The 27,337-nt window shown below is 45.2% G+C and overlaps 1 protein-coding gene across 1 annotated transcript in view; it reads left to right on the top strand.

Annotated features, from left to right (window-relative positions):
- The window catches only part of LOC148501364 (ADP-ribosyl cyclase/cyclic ADP-ribose hydrolase 1-like), a 49,167-nt gene extending 32,934 nt beyond the window's left edge, over window positions 1-16,233 (top strand). The window contains exons 5-8 of the mRNA XM_088450604.1: window positions 6,245-6,321; window positions 7,873-7,965; window positions 12,443-12,529; window positions 15,611-16,233. Of these exons, the coding sequence (XP_088306730.1) occupies window positions 6,245-6,321; window positions 7,873-7,965; window positions 12,443-12,529; window positions 15,611-15,683 (330 nt within the window). The 3' untranslated portion in view covers window positions 15,684-16,233. The remainder of the gene's footprint in view (window positions 1-6,244; window positions 6,322-7,872; window positions 7,966-12,442; window positions 12,530-15,610) is intronic.
- The last annotated feature ends 11,104 nt before the right edge of the window (window positions 16,234-27,337 follow it).

The following is a 27,337-nucleotide window of genomic DNA, read 5'->3' as shown; positions in this document are numbered from 1 at the left end:
CAATGAGAACATTTAAACAGTGTAACCAGTTATAGTTAATTGTGTACCTTAATTAAACAAAGGGTGCTAATAATAACCAAAGGTACATAGCGTATGAGAGAATAACAGGTGGACTAGTACTCGGTTATAAGTAAATACGCCCCTTAATAATCAATGAGTGGATCACCACCAGATTGTAGATAATTGTGCACCGTTATTAAATAAATAGTACAAAAAGCAACTGAGGGGACACGCAGAATGAGAAGCAAATAAACGTGGACTATCAGTCAGTTGTAGATCATTCTGCATACATACTGTAGGACCATTATATCTTGGACCACTACTTCCCACTCAAAATTGCAGATATTATTTTGCCCTCTAATAACAGGAATAACTTTTATACATATTTTTTGTCGCAGAAAAACATCCCCATATACCGTTCTGGCTCTTTCCCGAATTATATGAATACACCCCAGGGACAGGGCAAATATATTTTCAGCAAAACCTGAAGAGAGTTGAATACATTTTCCTGAAGAACAGACCTCATGTGTGAGAGAATTGTGAACTGTTGTGTAGTAGAGTCAGATTATATAATTTGTATTTATAACAAACAACCATACGACAAGCTCTGAATATTATTTAATCATTTAATAACAGAAGGAAGACTACTCCTTACCGGTCACCTTATAATAATCACCAATTAGAATGAAAATGTTCTTAAATATGATATGATTACATGGTTGCATGGAATACAATAAGCGCTAAATAAAAACATAGACACACAATCTAATATTGTTGACAACATATAATCTTTATTCAGTGTTACATACATTATTCACATTTTAAAGGTTTGTTTTATATTTTGCTTGCCTTTACACTTGGCCATTTGTTTCCTTTTGCTCTCCAGAATAATATTACATTTGTAACTTGTTATTTTATAGTTTAGTCCTCTGAGTGTCCCTAAATAGTAATACTGCACCTGATTAAGCAAGGATCGCTATTTTGCTAATGCACACACAACGCAGTTACTAATATCAGCGGTGTTATGCAACTGCATTGCGATCGCAGTATAGCATTGCGCTCACAGCCTAATATAAGGACACCCACTACTCCTTACACACATACTTAGCAGAATAGCAAAACCATCGGTACAATCGAGTACCATCGGACCCATACGCACAGTTGCACAAGCCCTGACCTTACTCAGAAATTGCTAACAGCCACACACGCTATCAGGCCTCAGGCTGCATATGGCTACTTTATGCACGTCGCTGCAACGGCGTTCATACGCACTGGCACGCCTGCGGTCACCCGACCACCCCCCCCCACGTCACCACCCACAAACGGTACCTCCTGTCAATCACTCTGTCATGGGTCTGCGTAGCCTCTGCGATCTCAGCATCTAGTTCGCACACTGCGATGCGTACGTATGCGCAGTGCAAATTAATCGGCCGATTGCGTGCGTATTAGCAACTGCGATCCTCACTGAATCAGGCCCACTGTCCCTTTTTTCTTTATGAATTATGAATATTCCTGGATGCAGCCCCTCACAATGACTCCTACACAGGAAGAAAAAATGTTAAGGAAGGACTTAAGCTGGCCACACATCTAAAGATTATCTGTCCAACCAGCCAACTAGTTGATTGCTCGGAATGAAAATCTGGTAATGTATGGGAGTAACTGACAATCAGCAATTTGCTCCCAAACACTGGAAAATGGACAAAAACTGTTGTTTGAACAAATAGTTTAGATCAAACATTTAACAAACTTGTCTGAACGACCATTTTTATCTGTTTTCTGGCATTTAGCAGCAAATTGCTGATCATAAGTTACTCCCATTCCTTACCAGATTTTTATTCCAACCAATCAACAAGTTGGCTGGTTGAATGTAAGTTGGTCTAGTGTGTGGACAGCTTTACACTACATATGAGTCATTTTACTGTCTGTGTGGATATATAACTCTCGTAAGGTTTGTTGGGATCCAGGGCCTCATTCAGCAAGGATCGCAACTGCGAAAGCATAGGCAGATGGTCAATTGTTGTGTAGAGCGCATGCATCGCAGTGCACATATGCCTTACTGTGATCGGGACTGCGATAGCATTGAGTACGCAGACCCATTGCAGAGTGATTGACAGAAAGTACCGATTGGGGGTGATGACGGGAGGTGGTCAGAAAAAACATAAGAGTGCCAGTGGGTTCGAACGCAGTTAGAGGGGTGTGCATAAATTAGCCACTGCGATGGCATACGCAGCCTGAGCTCTCACTGCATGCAGGAAAGTTAGCAATTTAGTGGTAGGGTCAGACCTGCCTTAAATCTGCAAGTGGCTCAGATGTACTTCGATGTTACCGATGTTTTTTTCTGCATTGCAAGGTATTACGGATGTGCGAGAGGGGAAGTGGGCGTCTGCATGTTGTCCGTGTGAGTGCTTTGCGATTGCAATTATTAGCATACTCTCACAGCAGAACTGAGTGTACGATTATAGCCGTGAACACATCATAGATCCTTGCTGAATGAGGCCCCCAGCTCAGTTATGCCATTTGCAAACAGTGTTCAGTTTCATGTAGTTTTTACAATGCAATAAGATTGGGAGTGTTGCTTATGCATGTAACCAGAACCCCATGAATCCATAGGATTGGTTCTATTCTTAAGCTGGCCACACACTAGACCAACTTACATCCAACCAGCCAACTAGTTGTTTGGTTGGAATGAAAATCTGGTAAGGGATGAAAGCAAATGACAATCAGCAATTTGTTCCCAAACGTCGGAAAATGGACAAAAACTGTTGTTTGAACAAATTGTTTAGATCAAACATTTAACAAACTTGTCTGACGGCCATTTTCATCTGTTTTCTGTCATTTAGGAGCAAATTGCTAATCATCATTTGCTCCCATTCCTTACCAGATTTTCATTCCAACCAATCAACTAGTTGGATGGTTGGACAGAAAATCTGTACGTGTGTACCCAGTTGGTCTAGTGTGTGGCCAGCTTTAGGATAGTCGAGTTATTCCAGGAAGACATAACAGGACAAAATCCTACAAATAGACCCAACACCTACTGTAACTATTAGATACAGTCAGGTGCATAAATATTGGGACATTGACAGAATTTTCATATTTTGGCCTCTATTCACCACCACAATGGCTTTGAAATGAAACAAACAAGATGTACTTTAACTGCAGACTTTCAGATGTAATTTGAGGGTAATTACATCCAAATCAGGTGAACGGTGTAGGAATTACAACGGTTTCTAATATATGTGCCTCCCACTTTTTAAGGGGCCAAAAGTAATGGGACTATCAACTCAAAAGGTATTTCATGGACAGGTGTGGGCTATTCCCTCACTATTTCATTATCAATTAAGCAGGTAAAAGGTCTGGAGTTGATTCTAGGTGTGACATTTGCATTTGGAATCAGTTGCTGTCGACTCTCAATATGAGATCCAAAGAGCTGTCCCTATCAGTGAAGCAAGCCATCATTAGGCTGAAAAATCAAAACAAACCCATCAGAGAGATGGCAAAAACATTAGGTGTGGCCAAATCAACTGTTTGGAACATTCTTAAAAAGAAAGAACGCACCGGAGAGCTCAGAAACACCAAAAGACCCGGAAGACCACGGAAAACAACTGTGGTGGATGACAGAAGAATTATTTCCCTGATGAATAAAAACCTCTTCACAACAGTTGGCCAAATCAAGAACACTCTCCAGGAGGTAGGTGTATATGTGTCAAAGTCAACAATCAAGAGAAGACTTCACAACAGTGAATATAGAGGGTTCACCACAAGATGTAAACCATTGGTGAGCCTCAAAAACAGGAAGATCAGATTAGAGTTTGCCAAACAACATCTAAAAAAGCCATTACAGTTCTGGAACAACATCCTATGGACAGATGAGACAAAGATCAACTTGTACCAGAGTGATGGGAAGAGAAGAGTATGGAGAAGGAAAGGAACTGCTCATGATCCAAAACATACCACCTCATCAGTGAAGCATGATGGTGGTAGTGTCATGGCGTGGGCATGTATGGCTGCCAATGGAACTGGTTCCCTTGTATTTATTGATGATGTGACTGCTGACAAAATCAGCAGAATGAATTCTGAAGTGTTTCGGGCAATATTATGTGCTCATATTCAGTCAAATGCTTCAGAACTCATTGGACGGCGCTTCACAGTGCAGATGGACAATGACCCGAAGCATACTGCAAAAGCAACCAAAGAGTTTTTTAAGGCTAAAAAGTGGAATGTTATGCAATGGCCAAGTCAACCCCCTGACATGAATCTGATTGAGCATGCATTTCACTTGATGAAGACAAAACTGAAGGGAAAATGCCCCAAGAACAAGCAGGAACTGAAGACATTTGCAGTAGAGGCCTGGCAGAGCATCACCAGGGATGAAACCCAGCGCCTGGTGATGTCTATGCATTCCAGACTTCAGACTGTAATTGCCTGCAAAGGATTTGCAACAAAGTATTAAATAGTGAAAGTTAGATTTAGGATTGTTTAGTTTGTCCCATTACTTTTGGCCCCTTAAAAAGTGGGAGGCACATATAGAAACCGTTGTAATTCCTACACTGTTCACCTGATTTGAATGTAATTACCCTCAAATTAAATCCGAAAGTCTGCAGTTAAATCACATCTTGTTTGTTTCATTTCAAAGCCATTATGGTGGTGAATAGAGGCCAAAATATGAAAATTCTGTCAATGTCCCAATATTTATGCACCTGACTGTACAAGTTGCCATGGATATAGTCATACTTACTTAGTCTTGCAGAATTCCTAAGAGACTCTTTTTCGGGTAGTCTCCCGGATGAGGGGGTGGATCTCCCGCGTCCCCCCTACTTCCTAGTGAACTGGGCATGATGGGGAGTGTAATGCCAGGATTTGTGGATCTGTGGGGAGGGGGTTGGGCCAATATGACATGAGGCTAAGAGAATTGCATCATTAGGGATTAATGACACAGAGTGCCTGCCCCCTTAGTGGCCAGCCGCGACACCTCCCTGGGTTTATACCAGTGAGAAGTTAATAAAAGTCGGCAAGTATGGATATAATAGTTACTGCTTTTGTAGTGGGTAATAGAAACCTATTTATGAAACCTGCAGATTTTGCATCCAAAACATCATAGTTTTTAACTGGAGCAGTAGATGGCGGATACAATGCATTTCTATGTTCATACCTCTCTGCTTCTCCAGAGATAACTTTGCAAACTTGATGTGTATCAAGGTTGACTGGTAGGTGGAAAAATCAGAAGAGATGCACTAAAGGAGAGTAAACATTATGTCAAAGACCATAAGGTCACAGAGGATAAACTTCCAGTTTTTATTAAATGTGTTTTACTTTGAATGTATTTATCACTCTGGTCAAAGTAACATTTTCAGCAAAAGTGCTTCTAGAAGTTTCAAAATTAAACCCAATTGCCTCCACCTCAGAGGTGCTAATATAAATGAAGTCCTTTTGTGGGTTATGAAAATGATATGAACCCTTCCACACCACGTAGGGGCAAATTTACTAATGTGAGAGTTTTTAGAAGTGGAGATGTTGCCCATAGCAACCAATCAGATTCTACTTAACATTTAACTAGCACCTTCTAGAAGATAATAGCTACAATCTGATTGGTTGCTACCTTATGGGCAACATCTCCACTTGTAAAAACTGTCACTTTAGTAAATTTACCCCTATTCATTCCACAAAATGACATATTGCTCTTTCATGCATGTGGATTCAAAGTTAGGTACACTCATGTTACCATGTTGTACTCCTCCCATCAGACAGGGAAAATGATGTGATCTTCACAAATCCATGCATTAACCTATAAAATTGAGTGCATGTGTGCAATAATAGCTGCCTGACATTACAAAGTAGTATTTGCAGGTCTGCGCTGTCACAGATGTACCTTACTGTTTACTGATGTTATCTTGTATGCTGTTACAGCGATATTCCATAGACTTACTGTACTGTAGGTAGATCTTTATTGATGTTATCGTGTAAGCTGCTACAGCGATATTCCATGGACTTACTGTACTGTAGGTAGATCTTTACTGATGTTATCATGTATGCTGTTACAGCAATATTCCATAGACTTACTGTACTGTAGGTAAATCTTTTCTGATGTTATCATGTAAGCTGTTACAGCAATATTCCATAGACTTACTGTACTTACCTGTAGGTATATCTTTGCTGATGTTATCATGTATGCTGTTACAGCAATATTCCATAGACTTACTGTACTGTAGGTAGATCTTTACTGATGATATTTGTTTTATTTTGTCAGCTTGCCCGAGCATCATGTGGAGTAGTAAATGTGATGCTGAACGGCTCCACAGATGGTGCAATTGCCAGAAAAGAAAGGTACCATGGTACTCTCTATTTTATAATGAATATATGAGCAATGTCACCATTGCCTTGGTAAGATCTATTGATTGCTATGAAGAATGTTTTTCCTATGCTCACTACACATTGGAATAAATGTAATATGTAATAAATGTAATATGTATTGGCAGATAGATGATAAATGGAGCACTGCATCACCTTTTACTAAGCGTACACAAGAACATAGCAAACTGCACCATTAGGGGCTCTGGGTGGGATGTACTAATGGCAAATGACGGTCATTCCCCATACCATATGTATCAAGCTCCGGAAAGTGAAACTTTCCGGTGCTTGTACCTGATAGGCAACGTCAACTATAGCTGGCACTGCCTGATAGAAGCCTATGGGCTTCTTTCCGTATTATTCCCAGAGAGGGATCCAATAGGATCCCTCCCAGGGTCCCCCGTGGCTTGCACTGGCCGACGGCCACACATGCGCATTAGAACTCCCGGGTCATAAATCTGTAAGTCCTCACGCTGCAAAGGACAGCTCTTATTGGAAGAGCAGGGGCGCCGAGAGGGGAGCGGGTACAGATTACCAGGGCCCGAGCTTCCTGAGGGGCTTGGCGGGGGCCCGGGTCCGGCGCTGCTCCCACCCTCACAGCAGCCCAGCACACAGCGTGTGCTGAGCTGCAGTTGTAGACTGCTCGTGGCTGCTGAGCAGCAGCCACAGCAGTCTCCTATGCCTGTGCGGGGGAGCGATCACACTGATCGCGCCCCCCCTGGCTTTGCGCCGGGCTGAGGGGGCTCAGAGCGCCTCCTCCCCAATGTGCAGTGCCGCAAAGCGGCGCTGCAAATTTTTTTTTCTCGGCAAGGGGGCATGGCCACGCCTCCCATGATTAGGCCACACCCCCTGTTACCGGGGCCCTCCACGGCTCTTGGCGGGCCTGTGGAAGAGATGTACTTTGTGCTATTAATCACATATCTACATGCATGCAGCGCTAATAAATGCCGCTGTGCATGCAGTAAGTGGCGGGATGTATCGCATTCAAATTGCGATGTTTGATAATTCCCGCCCTCCTCAGTCTCCTTTAACAAGTATGGGATTTGTGGAGAACTGTGAGCACATGATTGAGGATCGGGTTGGTCCATACTTGCCTACTCTCTCAGAACCTGCGGGAGGTTCCCGATTTTTCGGGTAGTGAAGTGGGCAGAATCCACGGTCTGTGAGGAGGGGGTGGGGCATTGTGACACGATTCTATGATAATCACTGCATTTGGCCACACCCCCTTTTCAAATATGCGTCCCCATCACTGCCCAACTGCAAGTATGGGTTGGTCACCACTCACCACCATTTGCTTGGAGTACACGGCAATGGACTCATGGTGGATATGAACCGCCCATGAGTACTAACCGATAAATGGATTTTAATGGGTTTTTTTTTAATGGTTGACATAAATATGACTATAGAAGCACTCGCTGCTTTTAGATTTGTTAAGTACTTTAACTTTGCACATTGTTGATTTTATTTTAGTTAGAAACATTGACATTGTACTTAAACACTTTTACAAATATATTTTTCGTCTTTCAGTATTTTAAGAACAGTTGAAATTCCCAATATGGATCCAGCTAAAGTATCTGAAGTGAAGCTCTGGGTGATTGATGATATTAAAGGAGAGGACAGGTAAACAGAAGTGACTGTGACATGTATGACAGATTTAGGGGCTGATGCAGAGTGGGACTTACGCTGTATGGCATAAAATATGCAAATTTGCACTGTGTATGCCCACAAAGAGAACGTGCGCATATGAGCGAATGCAGAGTCTGACACTCGCACCTCATTGAGACTGGAGAGGTGGCACGAGGTGCCAGAAGCAAACACAGCCTGAGTACAGTAAGGGTGTGCTTACACACATGCTCACACAGTAAGGGTGTGCTTACACACATGCTCACACAGTAAGGGTGTGCTTACACACATGCTCACACAGTAAGGGTGTGCTTACACACATGCTCACACAGTAAGGGTGTGCTTACACACATGGTTACACAGTAAGTGTGTGCTTACACACATGGTTACACAGTAAGGGTGTGCTTACACACATGCTCACACAGCAAGGGTGTGCTTACACACATGGTTACACAGTAAGGGTGTGCTTACACACATGCTCACACAGCAAGGGTGTGCTTACCCACATGGTTACACAGTAAGGGTGTGCTTACACACATGCTCACACAGCGAGGGTGTGCTTACACACAAGCTCACACAGCGAGGGTGTGCTTACACACATGCTCACACAGCAAGGGTGTGCTTACACACATGCTCACACAGCGAGGGTGTGCTTACACACATGGTTACACAGTAAGGGTGTGCTTACACACATGCTCACACAGCGAGGGTGTGCTTACACACAAGCTCACACAGCGAGGGTGTGCTTACACATGCTCACACAGCGAGGGTGTGCTTACACACATGCTCACACAGCGAGGGTGTGCTTACACACATGCTCACGCAGCAAGGGTGTGCTTACACACATGCTCACACAGCGAGGGTGTGCTTACACACAAGCTCACACAGCGAGGGTGTGCTTACACACATGCTCACACAGCGAGGGTGTGCTTACACACATGCTCACACAGCGAGGGTGTGCTTACACACATGCTCACGCAGCAAGGGTGTGCTTACACACATGCTCACACAGCGAGGGTGTGCTTACACACATGCTCACGCAGTAAAGGTGTGCTTACACACATGCTCACACAGCGAGGGTGTGCTTACACACATGCTCACACAGTAAGGGTGTGCTTACACACATGCTCACACAGTAAGGGTGTGCTTACACACATGCAGTCAGATACAGGCCAGGATGGAGTTACAGTACCGACAGCCAGGTTAGGAGTTAGGGTGAGGGTTAGGAGTTAGGGTGAGGGTTTAGCACTAGGGGGGAGGGTTAGGTTTAGGCTGTGGGGAGGGAGTGTTAGGGGGAGGGTTAGGCACTAGGGGGGGAGGGTTAGGTTTATGCTGTGGGGAGGGAAGGTAAGGGAGGGGGTTAAGATACCTATAGACAGGTGTCGGTATCCTAACTCTTTCGGGATTCCAGCGTTGGGATTCTGACCACTGGGATCCCGAATGCCGGCATCCCATACCCAACCCTATAGGCCAGCAGACATGCAGATACTCCAGTCAGAGGCACACTGTGAGGGCTGATGTAAAAAGCCCATGCTGATTATACAGACATTTACAAACAGCTAACATATGGACAGCATGATGATACGATCAATAGCTCACTATCATGCTTTATGCACATACACCTAGTATTCAGTGTTAGGACAGTATACTATATCACTGTATATAACTGGGGTCTCAAGTTAACTTGACAAGGAGCTAAAATTCAACATTCAGACAACCTATCTCTTTAATTGACTGGCCATACCTTAACCCCTTTGCTGCATTTAGGCCTTATGCCAAATGGCACTTAAAAAATGTAAGTACAAACTCCAAAGAAACAACATATCAGATTCAAATGTGGTTGATATGTGGATTTTAGCTTAATTTTGTACAGCAAAATGCAATGCTGCTGCAACACAATGGTTTCTATTCTTAGTTCTGGCAATATGCATTGTACCAGTGTAATGCTAGTAAGTGTCACCGCCCTGCTGCTAGAAAGGAGTAATGGCAATGCACAAACCTTCCCACCCACAACCACGCATCCCGTTTTGCAAATTCAGAACTCCAGTTGAAGCCACAAATATAACTAAATGCCTATGAGGAGGTGTCTGGTGTAAGAGAAATATAGAGAAATCAGCGCTTAACTGTCAAAAAACTATGAATAATTTGTTTCAATGGCAGGAATATTATATAAACAATATTGCATGATTCAAAGAATGGTTAGGTCACTTAAATATTGTATTGTTATATGATATTCCTGACACATTGGCGTATCTATAATGGGTGCAAGGTGTGCCCACACTGCACACTATGTACCCATGTTTAATACTTACCTCTCTGGAGTCCCTTTTCGGCACTACAGCAGCAGCAGAACAAATCACCGGGAAAATGGAGCAGTGGCCATATGTGCGGAGATTTGCGCATGCGCAGTAGAGAAGATTACGTGGGCCATGACGCAGGCACCATGTTACCAGAGAACTGCACAATACCATAGTTTACGGCACCACAGAAAGGAGGGGGCCTGCTATGAGTCTGCACATTGGCCCCCTCCTCTCTTAAACTACCCCTTTCCTGACATAAAATAAATGTCATAATCATTGAGTTTCTGGTTCCCCTGTGTCTCAAGCAGCGTACTCAATGAGCAGAGACGGGCGTGAAATGCCAGCACTATGACTCTTTGTTCAGCACCTCACAACAACCAACATGAAAGATGTGCACAGGAAAAAACGCCATGCTGGGCTACCAGTTCTGTGGGCAGCCACACATTCCAAATTCACATCGCTGCAAATTGGTTACACCACTATATGGCAGCTCAGGTTGGTGGACCCAGTGCATCTAGACATGGCTCCTGTTCTTATCACTTCAGATAGATGCTTGTATTGTATGGTGCCACATTATTATTATATTTCTATTACACCACAAGGATTCCATTGCTCCATACATAGTGGAGGGTAACTAAACTAACTATATTAACTATATTAGTTATAGTCCCCTAGTTATACAGTGTTCTGTAGGTAACTAGAAATTACTGATCTCCACTCAAGAAATCTCCTCTCCAACAACTCTATCTTACTAACTGCATGTCACCCTCCGTAATGAGATCCAACTCAAACCATAATGGTCACTCTGAAGCAGTTGGGGAATTGTATATACATTACACCTATCTATCACTACCTGCCCAATCATTGTGTCCACAGGCTCAGAGGACCATACTGGCTTGTTTTCTTCTTAGTTTTTAGGGGCTGATACAGAATTGGACGTTATACTTATGTTTTTTTGTAAATAAAACGATTTTTTGCCAGTTCACATACATCTGAGTCACACTGTCAGAGTACATTACAGTATTCGAACCGTGCAAGTCTTTATTTGCAGTGTGATTGACAGGCAGAGAAAGTTTGGTGAAGGCAAAGGGGAGTGTCAGATAAATACATAGGCATGTCTTAACCATTTCAGGGGCATGTCACATCCTGTGTCTGCAATCCCATATGCGGGAAACATGGCTCCAGCGTTCAAGTTCCGGCGCCCATCTGAGTGACCATAGACTGAATCAAGGAGTCGATGTTTGCCTGATCTGCGTCCCATGCTGCGTATGTGTAGGCAGTTCCAGACAGCTGCGATGGCTCAGGTGGACGTCTCAGTCCCGGCGGCTGTTGCATTAGCATATTTGCGCAAATCCTCAGCTGAAAAACTTGCACATGCTTCAGCAATAGTGTACAACTCTGAACCTGGCCCTTAGTCCTCTAAATTGGCTGTAATTACACCCACGGATGTGACCCTGATACTCTTGCACTGATAATGTGTGCTAGAAAGACACAGGCTTAGTTGTTCTCAGAATAAGGGCAATAGTGTATTCGGGAGGAGAAGCGCCTGTGGAAATGGACCTTCTGTCAGGCACAGATGGTATTGGCTGTGTGAGCCCTATTTTGGAGTTCAGTACAGGACAGAAGAAGGAGCTGTGTTAGCAATAATACCACAGCGTGCAATCTAGTAAATGTACGTAGAGGAAGGGGTCCCATGGCCAAAACCTACATCGGGGGCCCACAGCCTTTAAGTTGTACCCTTTAATACCAATAAATACATTTACTTTTAGTTTATATGCTAAGTATTATTTGTAGCAGTACAGTATGTATTCATTTGCTCTTAGTATCAAAAGTGAAATAGTTTTCTACATATAATCTTGCTTTGGTTAGGCCCCATGTTAACAAACTACACTTGTTAATCCCGATTGCCAGTTTCTTATGGGTGCATCTACTGTTCTTGTATGTATCTGCCAACAATGTAAATATCTTAATTCTATTGTTCCCTGGATTTAGGAAACTATTGAAAGGTTTTTGGCTTTGGGGACAAGTGAGTAGATCGTCTGATCCTCTATAAGACACAGGACCATTGGCAGGGACATGCCTTTGTTTTTGTATACAGAGAAGAAAGACTGTCTTCTGTAACCTAACACATGTATCTTATTGGTAAATAGCACCTCATTTTTTTTGTGTTTCAGAAATTCCTGTAATAGTGAGTCATTATTAGACCTAAAACGCTACATTGAAGAACACAAGCTTAATAATTCCTGCATTGATAACTACAAGTAAGTAGAGTGAATATTTGTAAAATAAGTGTTCTAGTATGATGTGTAGTGGGGGAATACATATATTTGTTGGAATCTGTGTGTACTATTGGCAGTGGTGTGGTGTAGTAGTTGTACACACCAATGGATGCCCTGAGTCAGTGAACAGCCCAGTACTTAACCAGTGGGCTGATTTATTTAGCAGTAATGTGATTAGTACAGACATGCTCACAGTTATGCATATACAGACTCCCAGGATGGAGCGAGTATACAGGTCACCAGCCAATGACTGTATGTGGGTACCGATGCAGGATGCAAGCAGTATTAGCAGTAGTAGCAGGATGGCACACATGGTAATATGAGGGTCTCTTTGGAGCTGAGGGGGAACTCTACACAGTGACAAGATGGTTCCGTGCATGTGCAGAAGTACAGACGGTGGCCATCTTGGTTAGAGGTTGAAGCCTCCCTGAAGGAACGAATATGGAGAATGCACAGTAGTGCTGTCTGGCTTCACCAATATTGTATGATGAATGTAAATAGAGAAGTGGAGATATGGGGTAGAAGGCAAGTATACAATGCACCACAACCACACAAAGGCAGCCAAACATACAATCATAGGTCGCCAATCATACACACATCTCCCTCTGCTTCACGTCTTGCCAACAGACTCAATATATGCATTGATGTACAGTAACACCATTTTCAAATCTTTTTTTTAATTAAATTATTCAATTCATGGGTTACTACAAATGAAAAATAAACTACAGCAAAACTATGCTCAGATGAAATAGGGCCTGATTCAGTGATGTACGCTAACCTGTTCTGCGCATGTGTGAATTTGCTCACAGACCTCCCCAAGCAGAAACATGAGTGACATGCTGCAGTGTTTCTAACCCTAATCTTCACCCTAACCATAAACCTAGCCCTCCGCTTGGTGTCTAAACCTAACCGTCCCTCCTAGTGCCTAACCCTAATCATCGGGATAAGTACCTAACCGTCCCTCCTAGTGCCTAACCCTAATCATCGGGATAAGTACTTAACCGTCCCTCCTAGTGCCTAACCCTAACCATCAGGATAAGTATCTAACCGTCCCTTCTAGTGCCTAACCCTAACCGTCAGGATAAGCACCTAACCGTCCACTCTAGTGCCTAACCCTAACTGTCAGGATAAGTACCTAACCGTCCCTCCTAGTCCCTAACCCTAACCATCAAGATAAGTACCTAACCATCCCTTCTAGTGCCTAACCCTAACCGTCAGGATAAGTACCTAACCGTCCCTCCCATCCCTTCTAGTGCCTAACCCTATCCTTCTAGTAAATGTCTAACCCTAACCCTGAAAAACAAAAAGAAACATGCTGACAATTTTTGTGTTGATCATTCTTATGTCTACATTTTAATCCTGTTGACCTTTTGTACCTGTCGACCTACATCCATGTTGTCTTTTTGTGTATTGACCTTTTGTAACTGTCGACCTATTGACTGTCAACCATTTGGCATCAACCTATTCAGTGTCGACCTTTTTATTGTCGATCTTTCCACTGGAACCCGTTTTCTGGCCATGCCGAAGCCAGTGGCTGCGCGATTTTTCCGGACATGTGGAGTAACCTGAGGGTTACTCAGATGTCCAATGTTCATGCAGTTGATCCAGTCTTTGGAGGCAGCAGTAGATCAGAGATGATGGCAGTGGGCGTTTTATTACTTAAGATGCCTCCTGTAGCATTTGCACAATTTTGCATAGCTGCTGCGTACAAATACGCAGTAGTGGCAAAATTAGCGTCCATCTCTGAATCAGGCCCTAAGAATGTTCCAATGCAAATTACCATTGGTCATGAAAAGGTTGCTTTCAGAACTACAGGAGCTCTAAGCATGAACATTAATAAGGGCACATATATCTATTATACTGATATGCTGCAGTATCTATGACCACCTCACTGGAATCGGTATGATATCCCAGTGGCTGAATAGCCGCCGGTTCAAATACTGACACCGAAAGTCCCAACAGGGGCCGTAAGTACCCTAACCCTCCCCCTCTCCTAACACTAATCCTCCCTTAGTGGTGCCTAACCTCACCCCGTAGTGCCTAACTCTATCCTCCCCAACGGTGGTGACTAACCCTAACTCCCCCTTCTCGCACCCTAAACCTAACCCTACCGGGGGGTGCCTGACCCTAACCCTCCCCGTAGCCTAACCTTAGCCCTTCCCGGGGGGTGCCTATCCCTAAGTCTCCCTGGGGCACCTAAACCTAACAATCCCCCCTATGGCTAAGACCAAAGAAGCCCCACTTATCTTTGATTGGGATGCTGGCTGCCGGGATTTCAGCGTGGGGCTAAAGATAGGCATCAGGATTTCGACACCTATCTTTAGTCCCGGGTCGGGCACTGTCGGTAATCTAACTACATCCCACCTCACCATTAGTCAATGTACTTCCATTATACATCATCTTAGACATGTATGGCATTCTCAGTCAATACATTTAGTGGTTAAAGGGCCTGATTCACTACTGATCGCAACTGCGATTGCAATAGCGATTACGCACACAGTTCAACTGCGCTAGTATGCTAATCCATTGCTATGCTGTTGCAGCACTACACAAGGACGCCCACTTTACTTTACACACATCTGTAATGTTTAGCAAGACTGCAAAACCATTGGTAACATCGAGTATCATCGCAGCCTCACCCACAATTGCACAAGGTCTGACCTTACTCAGAAATTGCTAACTGCATCGCACGCTATGAGTACTGAAGCTGCGTAATACATCGCAGTGGCTAATTTTTGAACGCCCCTGCAACGGTGTTCAAACACATTGGCACGCCTGCGTTCCGCCGACCACCCACCCATCACCACCCACAAACGGCACTTCCTGTCAATCACTCTGCAATGGGTCTGCGTAGTCACTGCGATCGCAGTCCCGTTCGTAGTGGCCGGTCCACGTACTGCAATGCATACGCATGCGCAGAACGCAACAATCGCCCGATTGTGTGCGTAATCGCAGTTGTGATCGATAGTGAATCAGGCCCATAGATTAGTCTCCAATAACTGTACTATGATACTAATGTTCACCTAATGAAATGTTCTACATTTTGTCTCGTCAACTCAACAGGCCAGTTCAAGCTCTGCAGTGTGTGGACAACTATGACCAGGCAGCCTGCAATCAATGCAGTTACCATAAATAATATGTTATCTAAGATGCACTTCTCTCTCTCTCTCTTAAGGAAAATTATATTCAACATTTAAGTAATCTATCTGTGATGGGTTATTGAACAACACAATCAAATATGATTATCTTGCATTTTAATCTCACAAATGGTTAGGTTAGTATATTTTATGTTGCTATTACTGGCATTTGTCACTGCGCTATGAGATAAAGTGCCAATAGACCATTGTATCTGCAGAGAACCAGCACTGCATTTTGCAGGAAGGAGCAGTGGTGGATATGAACTCTGCTAAGTACATGTTGGAGCAGAATGTTTTTTCCTGCATATATGATGCCTAATGTGATCTGTGCCTCTTGGTTGCAGATGAAGCAGCCTGTATTGTAGAATCTGAAGAATAATTCACATAGGGCCTGATTCAGACCCACTCGCGAGCGGCTGTCCGCTCGCAAGTGGGTCGATGTTCTGGACTGAGCATGTGCACGACGGAGGGAGCTCCGTCGTGCGCATGCGCCAGACGCCACGAGCGAAGGAAAGTCCTTCGCTCGTTGTGTCTGATCAAAGGGGGCGTGCTGTCGATGTTGATTGACAGCACGCCCCCTTTGGTAGGCGTGCCGGGGGCGTGCCACCCTGACGGGGGCGTTCCCACGGGAACGCCTCCCGTCAGAAGCCGGCCCACTGACATCACTAGTGATGTCAGTGGGAGTGATTTTGGCTCTGATAGAGCCAAAATCACTCCGGAGCTTGCGGTTGAAAACCTCAACCGCAGGCTTCGGCTCGCAGTTTCGATGGTCGCGATGGTCACGACCATCGCGGCCATCAAAATGCACGCTCGTATAGCCTGTGGGTGGTGACCCACAGCTATACGAGCGTCCAGGAGGACGCTCCATTTTCATGGAGGCCAGCCCTCATTCAGAGCGTGCTCATTGTTCACTAAGTATATAGATTCATAGCACACATTTTCTTTAGAAAAAATAGTGCCCAACATGATATCTTGTGTCATGTATGATAAGTAAGCCACAGCACTGTGGCCTCATTCAGAGTCAGTCGCAAGCGCCTCGATGTTTTGGTCCTGCGCAAGTGCAGCGGCCGCACTGCACGTGCGCAAGCCGCGGAGCGAGAGAGAAACTCTTTCGCTCCGGAGCTCACTACAAAAGGGGCGGCTGTCGATGTTGAGTGACAGCTCGCCCCGTTTTGTAGGCGGGGTGGGGGGTGATTACACAAACGAAGGCGTTCCTGACAGAACACTTGCCGTTTTGTGGGCGGCCGCACTGACATCAGCAGTGATGTCAGTGGGGAGTATTCTGCTCGATCATCACCATGGTCGGTCGCTAAGCTGTGAGTGGTAACCCACAGCTTAGCTAGCGACCAGGAGGCCGCACAAAAAAAAAAAGAAGTGCCCGCCCTCATTCAGAGAGAGCAATCGCTTCTTGCGACCGCCTCTGAATGAGGGCCTGTATGTGCAATACAGTCTGCTCCATATGTATAAAATGTGGCTTCTTTGCAAAATATAATTATGGCAGTGCCCAGTAAACAACATTTTGAAGGTGATATTCATACATGGAGTATATTTACTAGTGCGGGTTTATAGAATTGTAATTGAATACTGTGTTCAGTTCTGGAGGCCATATCTCCAGAAGGATATAAATACATTAGACGGTACAAAGAAGGGTAACTAAAATGGTGCATGGCCTACAGCACAGAACTTACCGGGAAAGACTAAAAGATCTTAATATGTATAGTTTGGAACAGAGAAGGGAAAGGGGGGACATTCTAGAAACTTTCAAATACATCAAGGTACAGGAGGGAGACATTCTTCAAAGGAAGAGATGTACAAGAACACGAGGACATGCACTGAAACTGGAGGGTGGTGGGTTCACAGAAAGGGTAGTGGATAAGTGGAATAGCCTCCCATCAGAGGTGGTTGAAGCTAAGACGGTGGATAGGCATTAGAATATCCTTAAGAGAAATGTAAGGAGCAAATAGGGTTGAAGTTGCCAAAAGGATACATGAAAAGGGGCAGACTAGATGGGCCAAGTGGTTCTTATCTGCCATAAAATTCTATGTTTCTATGAGATGTTGCCCATAGCAACCAATCAGATTCTACTTAATCTAGCACTTTCTGGAAGATAATAGCTAGAATCTGATTGGTTGCTATGGGGAACATCTTCACTTTTAAAAACCCGCACTTTAGCAAATTTACCCTTAAAGCTGGGTACACACCTGATCGTGACCTATAACGATTGGTAAGTGCATATACACTTACTACAGAACCATATGAATATGAGCATACACTGGTAACGTCATATTCAACTACTTCTTCTGCAAGCATATCGGGCTGTCGGTGGGTCGGCCATATAGACAGCCACATGAACCGATATATCTGTTAGATATTTAACATCCGGCTGTGCTGCAGGGCCGATCAGATATGTCTGTAAACAATGTCGTTCCCATACATAACGGTTGTACACACCCGCTGATGCACTACAGATATATCTATCAGTGCGTACCCAGCTAAAATGTCTGTGAAATTGTATGAATAGAAAGAAACCATAACAGCCATGTTTCTTTACTATGAAAATTTACTGTGTATCATAAATATTCATAAACTTACGCAAATAAATTATTTGTCTGAATTATGTGAATGAACAATAAAGTAATAGCTAAGAACAAAACACAGTACAGAGGCCTCATTCAGAGCCGCTCGCTAGCGGCAGTACGCTCGTTCCGAGCGATGTTCGCACATCTGCGCATGCATACGGTTTTTAGTACGCATGCGCGAACCAGTCAGTGCGGCCGAAAATCGTTTGTACGCTATATAGCGAGTGCCTGCTATTTTGAGTGACAGAATGAGGCGTATGTGGGTGGTAACAGGGGAAGGTGCTTGTAAACGGGGGAGTGGAATCCGATCGCAGGCGTGCTTAAAGGTCAAAACGGGCATTTTATGGGTGTGTATAATTAATACAGCAGCGTCATTGAGCACGTCACTGGGTTATTTTATAGCCAGAACTGCTCGCAAGATTGTGGTAGCAAACACCAACCACAAGAATAGCGAGCAGTTCATACGCTGGTCGATGTACTCGATTAATCTAATAAATAGCGGACATGACGTATGTTGCGAGCGGCCAGGGGGCGTTTTTATCAAATAAACGAGCGTATGTTTTGCTCGTTCGTTCAGACTTAGAGGTGTGAACAGACTGCAATTTGCGCACGGATCATTTGAATAGCCACCCCTTGTTTTTAAACGAACGACCGCAAATAGCGAACGGCTCTGAATGAGGCCCTAAATCCCTCACATTAATTCATGGTGAAGTGATAAAATCTAAGCAAAACATTGCAATGATTATGGTATATCCTTCTTTCTTTGTAGGATAACATTTCTCTTGATGCAATGAGAAATAGCTTATATGTTGTATACTTAATTGAATGCTGTGATTTGAAATAAAAGTAAAAAATCTTATGTCTAGAGGTTTTTTGTGTTAAATATGTTATGTTATACCTCTTTTACACTAAATTCCCGGGTCTGACCCAGTATTTGGAACAAGGGGCCTGATTCAGACCCACTCGCTAAGATGCATACTCTCGCTGCTGCCCATGGTATGCAGTGTGTATGCAGTGTGTATGCAGTGTGTATGCAGTGTGTATGCAGTGTGTATGCATCGCAGGGCGCATGTGTATACCTTAGTGAAAGTTCACAATGCATCCGCTCCCTGCACATAGACAGCCCAGCACAGTGAGTGACAGGGGAAGCCATTTGTAGGTGGTAACAGGGGCTGGCCATTAAAAATGGGGGAGTGAAGGGGCAAAAGCAGGCGTGTCTGAGCATTTCAATGAGGTGTGCATAATTATAAGGTTTTAGAGGTGTGCATAATTATAAGACAGCATCATAGTACACATCACCTGGCTGGTTTTTACACTGAAGTACTCGCAGTGTTTGCGGCAGGATATGGTCAACCTCAAGTGCTGCGATAGCATCCGATGTACCAATGGTTGCATACACTTCCTGGACATGACGTGCACAAGTGGGCGTCTTAAAACAGGCTGGTGGGTGTCTATAAGAAATACTGAGCGTGCTAATACATTGCTGTGCGACAGGACTGCCTACTCAGTTTGCATACACATCTAGCGAGCAGGTCTGAATCGGGTCCAAGATTCCAAACTGGGTCAGACACAGGACAGACCACCTTCAGGCCGCGGCGCCGACACGTATTATTCCCAGATCGGCACCGTTCACACTTCACATGGATGCAGTAGAACTTGTCTGCCAGTGCTTAGAGGTGACATCATCTACAAGTGCCGGTAAACCGTGAACTCCCTATACTGTAAACAGGACCCAGGTTATCCGTTTACAGAGAAGGGTTACACGGGTCGTTCCTGAGTTAAACCCTGCAAACTACCCAGGTTGGATTGCTAGGTCAGTCGACACGGGAATCCAACCCTGGCCTCTTTTACACGTAGCAGCAACCCGGGTTTTAGCTGTGGGGGTGTTAGGCAGCACTACCTGATACTACCAGACAAGTGGTTGAGAACCAGTACCATGATGAATGCATATACACCACCGTTAAAAAGTTTAGGGTCACTTTGCTTTTCTTTCAAAAATAAAAAAATGTTTTTTTCAATGAAGTTAACATTAAATTAATCAGAAATACACTCTATACATTGCTAATGTGGTAAATGACTATACTAGCTGCAAACTAGGGGTGAGTGGGTTCGGATTTCTGAAATCCGAACCCCCCCGAGCCCCCCCGATCCGAGTCTGATCCGAGTCAGGCTCGACTTTTCCCGCCTGACTCGGATCTGAAATCGAGGCAAAACGTCATCATCCCGCCTTCCGAGTCTCGCGGGTTTTGGATCCTATATAAGGTACCCGCGTCGGCGCCATTTTCTCACTCGGCTGTGGACAGTGAAGAGGGAGGGTGGGAGTTAGGGCTGTGTAGTGTAGTGTAGTGTAGTGCTGCTGTTGTCCACTACTTCAAAGTCCATAGGGGCTGGCTGTGTTGTGCTGTGCTGCTGTTGTTAATAGGGGCTGTGTCCACTACTTCAAAGTCCATAGGGGCTGGCTGGACTGTGTTGCGCAGTCAGTTCTCCATAGGGGCTGTGTCCACTCCAAAGTCCTGTGCAGTGTCCCAGTCCTAAAGGGGTGCTGTAGTGTTGTCCAGGGGGTGCTCTGTCCATCAGGGGTGCTCCCCCCAAGTGCTAAAAAAATAATATATTTTCTGTGTTTGTGAATTGTGTGCGCAGTAGCCGCACGTGCATCAACAAAGTAGTGCCAAGCGTGCGCCTGTGTCATAAGTAAAGGGCCGGCTGGCTTGACCGTTAAAGGGTGCTGTAACCCCCGAAAGTACACTCCAATCCAAACCAAAAAAAAATTATTTTCTGTGTTTGTGAATTGTGTGCGCAGTAGCCGCACGTGCATCAACAAAGTAGTGCCAAGCGTGCGCCTGTGTCATAAGTAAAGGGCCGGCTGGCTTGACCGTTAAGGGTGCTGTAACCCCCGAAAGTACACTCCAGTCCAAACCAAAAAAAAAATTATTTTCTGTGTTTGTGAATTGTGTGCGCAGTAGCCGCACGTGCATCAACAAAGTAGTGCCAAGCGTGCGCCTGTGTCATAAGGAAAGGGCCGGCTGGCTTGACCGTTAAGGGTGCTGTAACCCCCGAAAGTACACTCCAGTCCAAACCAAAAAAAAATTATTTTCTGTGTTTGTGAATTGTGTGCGCAGTAGCCGCACGTGCATCAACAAAGTAGTGCCAAGCGTGCGCCTGTGTCATAAGTAAAGGGCCGGCTGGCTTGACCGTTAAGGGTGCTGTAACCCCCGAAAGTACACTCCAGTCCAAACCAAAAAAAAAATTATTTTCTGTGTTTGTGAATTGTGTGCGCAGTAGCCGCACGTGCATCAACAAAGTAGTGCCAAGCGTGCGCCTGTGTCATAAGTAAAGGGCCGGCTGGCTTGACCGTTAAAGGGTGCTGTAACCCCCGAAAGTACACTCCAGTCCAAACCAAAAAAAAATTATTTTCTGTGTTTGTGAATTGTGTGCGCAGTAGCCGCACGTGCATCAACAAAGTAGTGCCAAGCGTGCGCCTGTGTCATAAGTAAAGGGCCGGCTGGCTTGACCGTTAAAGGGTGCTGTAACCCCCAAAGTACACTCCAGTCCAAACCAAAAAAAAAATTATTTTCTGTGTTTGTGAATTGTGTGCGCAGTAGCCGCACGTGCATCAACAAAGTAGTGCCAAGCGTGCGCCTGTGTCATAAGTAAAGGGCCGGCTGGCTTGACCATTAAGGGTGCTGTAACCCCCGAAAGTACACTCCAGTCCAAACCAAAAAAAAAATTATTTTCTGTGTTTGTGAATTGTGTGCGCAGTAGCCGCACGTGCATCAACAAAGTAGTGCCAAGCGTGCGCCTGTGTCATAAGTAAAGGGCCGGCTGGCTTGACCGTTAAGGGTGCTGTAAACCCCGAAAGTACACTCCAGTCCAAACCAAAAAAAAAATTATTTTCTGTGTTTGTGAATTGTGTGCGCAGTAGCCGCACGTGCATCAACAAAGTAGTGCCAAGCGTGCGCCTGTGTCATAAGTAAAGGGCCGGCTGGCTTGACCGTTAAAGGGTGCTGTAACCCCCGAAAGTACACTCCAGTCCAAACCAAAAAAAAATTATTTTCTGTGTTTGTGAATTGTGTGCGCAGTAGCCGCACGTGCATCAACAAAGTAGTGCCAAGCGTGCGCCTGTGTCATAAGTAAAGGGCCGGCTGGCTTGACCGTTAAAGGGTGCTGTAACCCCCGAAAGTACACTCCAGTCCAAACAAAAAAAAAATTATTTTCTGTGTTTGTGAATTGTGTGCGCAGTAGCCGCACGTGCATCAACAAAGTAGTGCCAAGCGTGCGCCTGTGTCATAAGTAAAGGGCCGGCTGGCTTGACCGTTACGGGTGCTGTAAACCCCGAAAGTACACTCCAGTCCAAACCAAAAAAAAAATTATTTTCTGTGTTTGTGAATTGTGTGCGCAGTAGCCGCACGTGCATCAACAAAGTAGTGCCAAGCGTGCGCCTGTGTCATAAGTAAAGGGCCGGCTGGCTTGACCGTTAAAGGGTGCTGTAACCCCCGAAAGTACACTCCAGTCCAAACCAAAAAAAAATTATTTTCTGTGTTTGTGAATTGTGTGCGCAGTAGCCGCACGTGCATCAACAAAGTAGTGCCAAGCGTGCGCCTGTGTCATAAGTAAAGGGCCGGCTGGCTTGACCGTTAAAGGGTGCTGTAACCCCCGAAAGTACACTCCAGTCCAAACCAAAAAAAAATTATTTTCTGTGTTTGTGAATTGTGTGCGCAGTAGCCGCACGTGCATCAACAAAGTAGTGCCAAGCGTGCGCCTGTGTCATAAGTAAAGGGCCGGCTGGCTTGACTGTTAAGGGTGCTGTAACCCCCGAAAGTACACTCCAGTCCAAACCAAAAAAAAAATTATTTTCTGTGTTTGTTAATTGTGTGCGCAGTAGCCGCACGTGCATCAACAAAGTAGTGCCAAGCGTGCGCCTGTGTCATAAGTAAAGGGCCGGCTGGCTTGACCGTTAAAGGGTGCTGTAACCCCCGAAAGTACACTCCAGTCCAAACCAAAAAAAAATTATTTTCTGTGTTTGTGAATTGTGTGCGCAGTAGCCGCACGTGCATCAACAAAGTAGTGCCAAGCGTGCGCCTGTGTCATAAGTAAAGGGCCGGCTGGCTTGACCGTTAAAGGGTGCTGTAACCCCCGAAAGTACACTCCAGTCCAAACCAAAAAAAAAATTATTTTCTGTGTTTAGCCGCACGTATATATCAAATCGATATAACATAAATGGAGGACCAAACTTTCTCCGATAAAAATAAAATAGAGAAAGATCAAGAACCACTTCCTCCTAGTGCTGAAGCTGCTGCCACTAGTCATGACATAGACGATAACATGCCATCAACGTCGTCTGCCAAGGCCGATGCCCAATGTCATAGTAGAGGGCACATACAATCCCAAATGGCAAAGTTCAGGAAAATGACCTTGAAAAAGACATTTAAATCAGCTGAAGAGAAACATAAACTTGCCAATATGCCATTTACGACACGGAGTGGCAAGGAACGGCTAAAGTCGATCCCTAGTATGTTCATGACTAGTGGTTCAGCTTCACATGACGATGGAAGCACTCCTCCCACTAAAAAAATCAAAAGAGTTAAGCTGGCAAAAGCACAGCGAAGAACTGTGCTTTCTAAGAAGATATCACAAATCCCCAAGGAGAGTCCAAGTGTGGTGGTGGTTGCGATGCCTGACCTTCCCAGCACTGGACGGGAAGAGGTGGCTCTTTCCACCATTTGCACGCCCCCTGCAAGTGCTGAAAGGAGCACCCACAGTCCACTTGCTGATATGCAAATTGAAGATGTCACTGTTGAAGTACAACAGGATGAGGATACTGGTGTAGCTGGCGCTGAGGAGGAAGTTGGCGAGGAGGATTCTGATGGTGATGTGGTTTGTTTAAATCAGGCTCCGGGGGAGACAGTTGTTGTCCGTGGGATGAAAAAGCCCATCACGGTCATGCCTGGGCAGAAGACCAAACATTCCACCTCTTTGGTCTGGCAATATTTCTATCCAAATCCGGACAACAACTGTCTTGCCATATGTACCATATGTAAAGGTGAAATAAGTAGGGGTAGGGACGTCAACCACCTAGGAACATCCTCCCTTATACGGCACCTGCAGCGCGTTCATAAAAAGTTACTGTCAAGTTCAGAAACTTTGGCTAAGACCGTAAGCAGTCCAGGGACACCTAAATCCCGTTGTCCTGTTGTATCCAAGCGCCTGCAAACCACACCGTCAACTCCCTCCTCGTCAATTTCCTCCTTAGTCAGGATCGGAAGTAGTCCTGCAGGCCATGTCACTGGCATGACTGACTCTCCTATCCGGGATTCCTCTGGAGGATCCTGCATTGCTACGCCTACTGCTGCCGCTGCTGCTGTTGCTGCTGCTGGGAGTCGTTCATCATCCCAGAGAGGAAGTAGGAACACCACTACTTTTACTAAACAATTGACCCTCCAACAGTCCTTAGCGAGGAGGATGAAGTACGACAGCAGTCATCCTGAAGCAAAACGTATAACTGAGGCCTTGACTGCTATGTTGGTGTTAGACGTGCGTCCGGTATCCGCCATTAGTGCAGTGGGATTTAGACAATTGATGGAGGTAGTGTGTCCCCAGTTCCAAATCCCGTCTAGATTCCACTTCACTAGGCAGGCGATACCGAGACTGTACAGAAACGTCAGAAAAAGTGTCCTCAGTGTCCTGAAAAATGCCGTTGTACACAATGTCCACTTAACCACGGACATGTGGACAAGTGGAACAGGGCAGACTAAGGACTATATGACTGTGACAGCCGACTGGGTAGATGTATCACCTTACGCAGCAACAGCAGCAGCGTCACCAGTAGCAGCATCTCAGAAACGCCAGCTCGTTACAAGGCAGGCTACGCTGTGTATCACCGGTTTCAGTAAGAGGCACACCGCCGACAACCTCTTAGAGAAACTGAGGGAAATCATCGCCCAGTGGCTTACCCCACTTAGACTCTCCTGGGGATTTGTGATATCTGACAACGCCACCAATATTGTGCAGGCATTACATCTGGGCAAATTCCAGCACGTCCCATGTTTTGCTCACACAATAAACTTGGTGGTGCAGAATTTTCTGAAAAGCGACAGGGGCGTGCAGGAGACGCTTTGGGTGGCCCGAAAAATTTCTGGCCACTTTCGCCATTCAGCGACTGCGTGCCGAAGACTGGAACGCCAGCAAACACTCTTGAACCTGCCCCGCCATCACCTGAAGCAAGAGGTTGTGACGCGGTGGAACTCAACCCTCTATATGCTTCAGAGAATGGAGGAGCAGCAAAAGGCCATACAAGCCTATACATCCACCTATGACATAGGCAAAGGAGGTGGTATGCACCTGACTCAAGCGCAGTGGAGAATGATTTCCGTGTTGTGCAAGGTTCTCCAGCCCTTCGAACTTGCCACACGTGAAGTCAGTTCAGACACAGCCAGCTTGAGTCAGGTCATTCCCCTCATCAGGCTTTTGCAGAAGCAGCTGGAGAAAGTGAAGGAGGAGCTAAGACGGAGCGATTCCGCTCGGCATGTGGGACTTGTGGATGAAGCCCTTCATTCGCTTTGCCAGGATTCCAGGGTGGTCAATCTGTTGAAATCAGACCACTAAATTTTGGCCACCGTGCTTGATCCTAGGTTTAAAGCCTATGTGGTGTCTTTCTTTCCGGCCGACACAAGCCTGCAGAGGTGCAAAGACCTGCTGGTGAACACACTGTCAGCTGAAGCGGAACGTGACACGTCAACGGCTCCTTCTTCATTTTCTCCCGCAACTGGGGCTGCCAGGAAAAAACTTAGGTATCCTACGCAACCCGCTGGCGGTGATGCAGGGCAGACAGGACCAAGTTTGGACATCTGGTCCGGACTGAAGGACCTGGCAACAATTTCTGACATGTCTACTGTCACTGCATATGATACTGTCACCATTGACAGAATGGTGGAGGATTACATCGGTGACAGCATCCAAGTAGGCATGTCAGACAGTCCATACCTGTACTGGCAGGAAAAAGAGGCAATTTGGAGGCCCCTGTACAAGCTGGCTCTATTTTACCCGAGTTGCCCCCCCCTCCAGTGTGTACTCCGAAAGAGTGTTTAGTGCAGCCGGGAACCTTGTCAGCGAAAGGCGTAGGAGGTTGCTTCCACAGAATGTGGAGAAGATGATGTTCATCAAAATGAATTATCAGCTCTTCCAGGGAGACCAGCCTCCAGAAGGTACAGAGGGACCTGTGGTGGTGGATTCAAGTGGGGACGAGTTAATACTTTGTGAGGATGAGGATGTACACACTGAAGAGGGTGAGGAATCGGTGGATGAGGATGACATCTTGCCTCCGTAGAGCCAGTTTGTGCAGGGACACATTAATTGCCAGCTTGTTTTGTGGGGGCCCAAACGAACCAATCATTTCAGCCACAGTTGTGTGGCAGACCCTGGCGCTGAAATGATTGATTTGTTAAAGTGTGCATGTCCTGTTTATACAACATAAAGGTGGGTGGGAGGGCCCAAGGACAATTCCATCTTGCACTTCTTTTTTTTCTTTGCATTATGTACAGTTTGGGGCCTAGTTTTTCTAACTGCCATCCTGTCTGCCACTGCAGTGTCACTCCTAGATGGGTCACGTGTTTGTGCCGCCCACTCGTGTCGCTTAGCATAGTCATCCAGCTACCTCGGTGCAACCTTTTGGACATAAAAACACTATGGTGAGGTGTGAGGTGTTCAGAATAGACTGGAAATGAGTGGAAATTAAGGTTATTGAGGTTAATAATAGCATAGGAGCAGAGAAACCAACAAATTCTGTGATTTTAGCTGTTTTTATGCTTTTTAAAAAAAAAATAAAGATCCAAAACACAAAACCCAGAACCCAAAACACGGAAGGGTGGTTTTGGCAAAACCAATCCAGATCCAAAACACGAAGAAAGATCCAGATCCAAAACCAAAACACAAAACACGAAAAGTGGCCGGTGCACACCCCTACTGCAAACATCTGGTTTTTAAAGGAATATCTACATAGGTGTATAGAGGCCAATTTCCAGCAACCATCACTCCAGTGTTCTAATGGTACATTGTGTTTGCTAAGTGCATTAGAAGAC

This window comes from Taudactylus pleione, unplaced genomic scaffold (assembly GCF_031769625.1).
Source record: "Taudactylus pleione unplaced genomic scaffold, aTauple2 ptg000520l, whole genome shotgun sequence".
NCBI lineage: Eukaryota > Metazoa > Chordata > Amphibia > Anura > Myobatrachidae > Taudactylus > Taudactylus pleione.
Note: the sequence above shows the minus strand (reverse complement) of the source record. Positions and strands in the feature narration are given on the sequence as shown.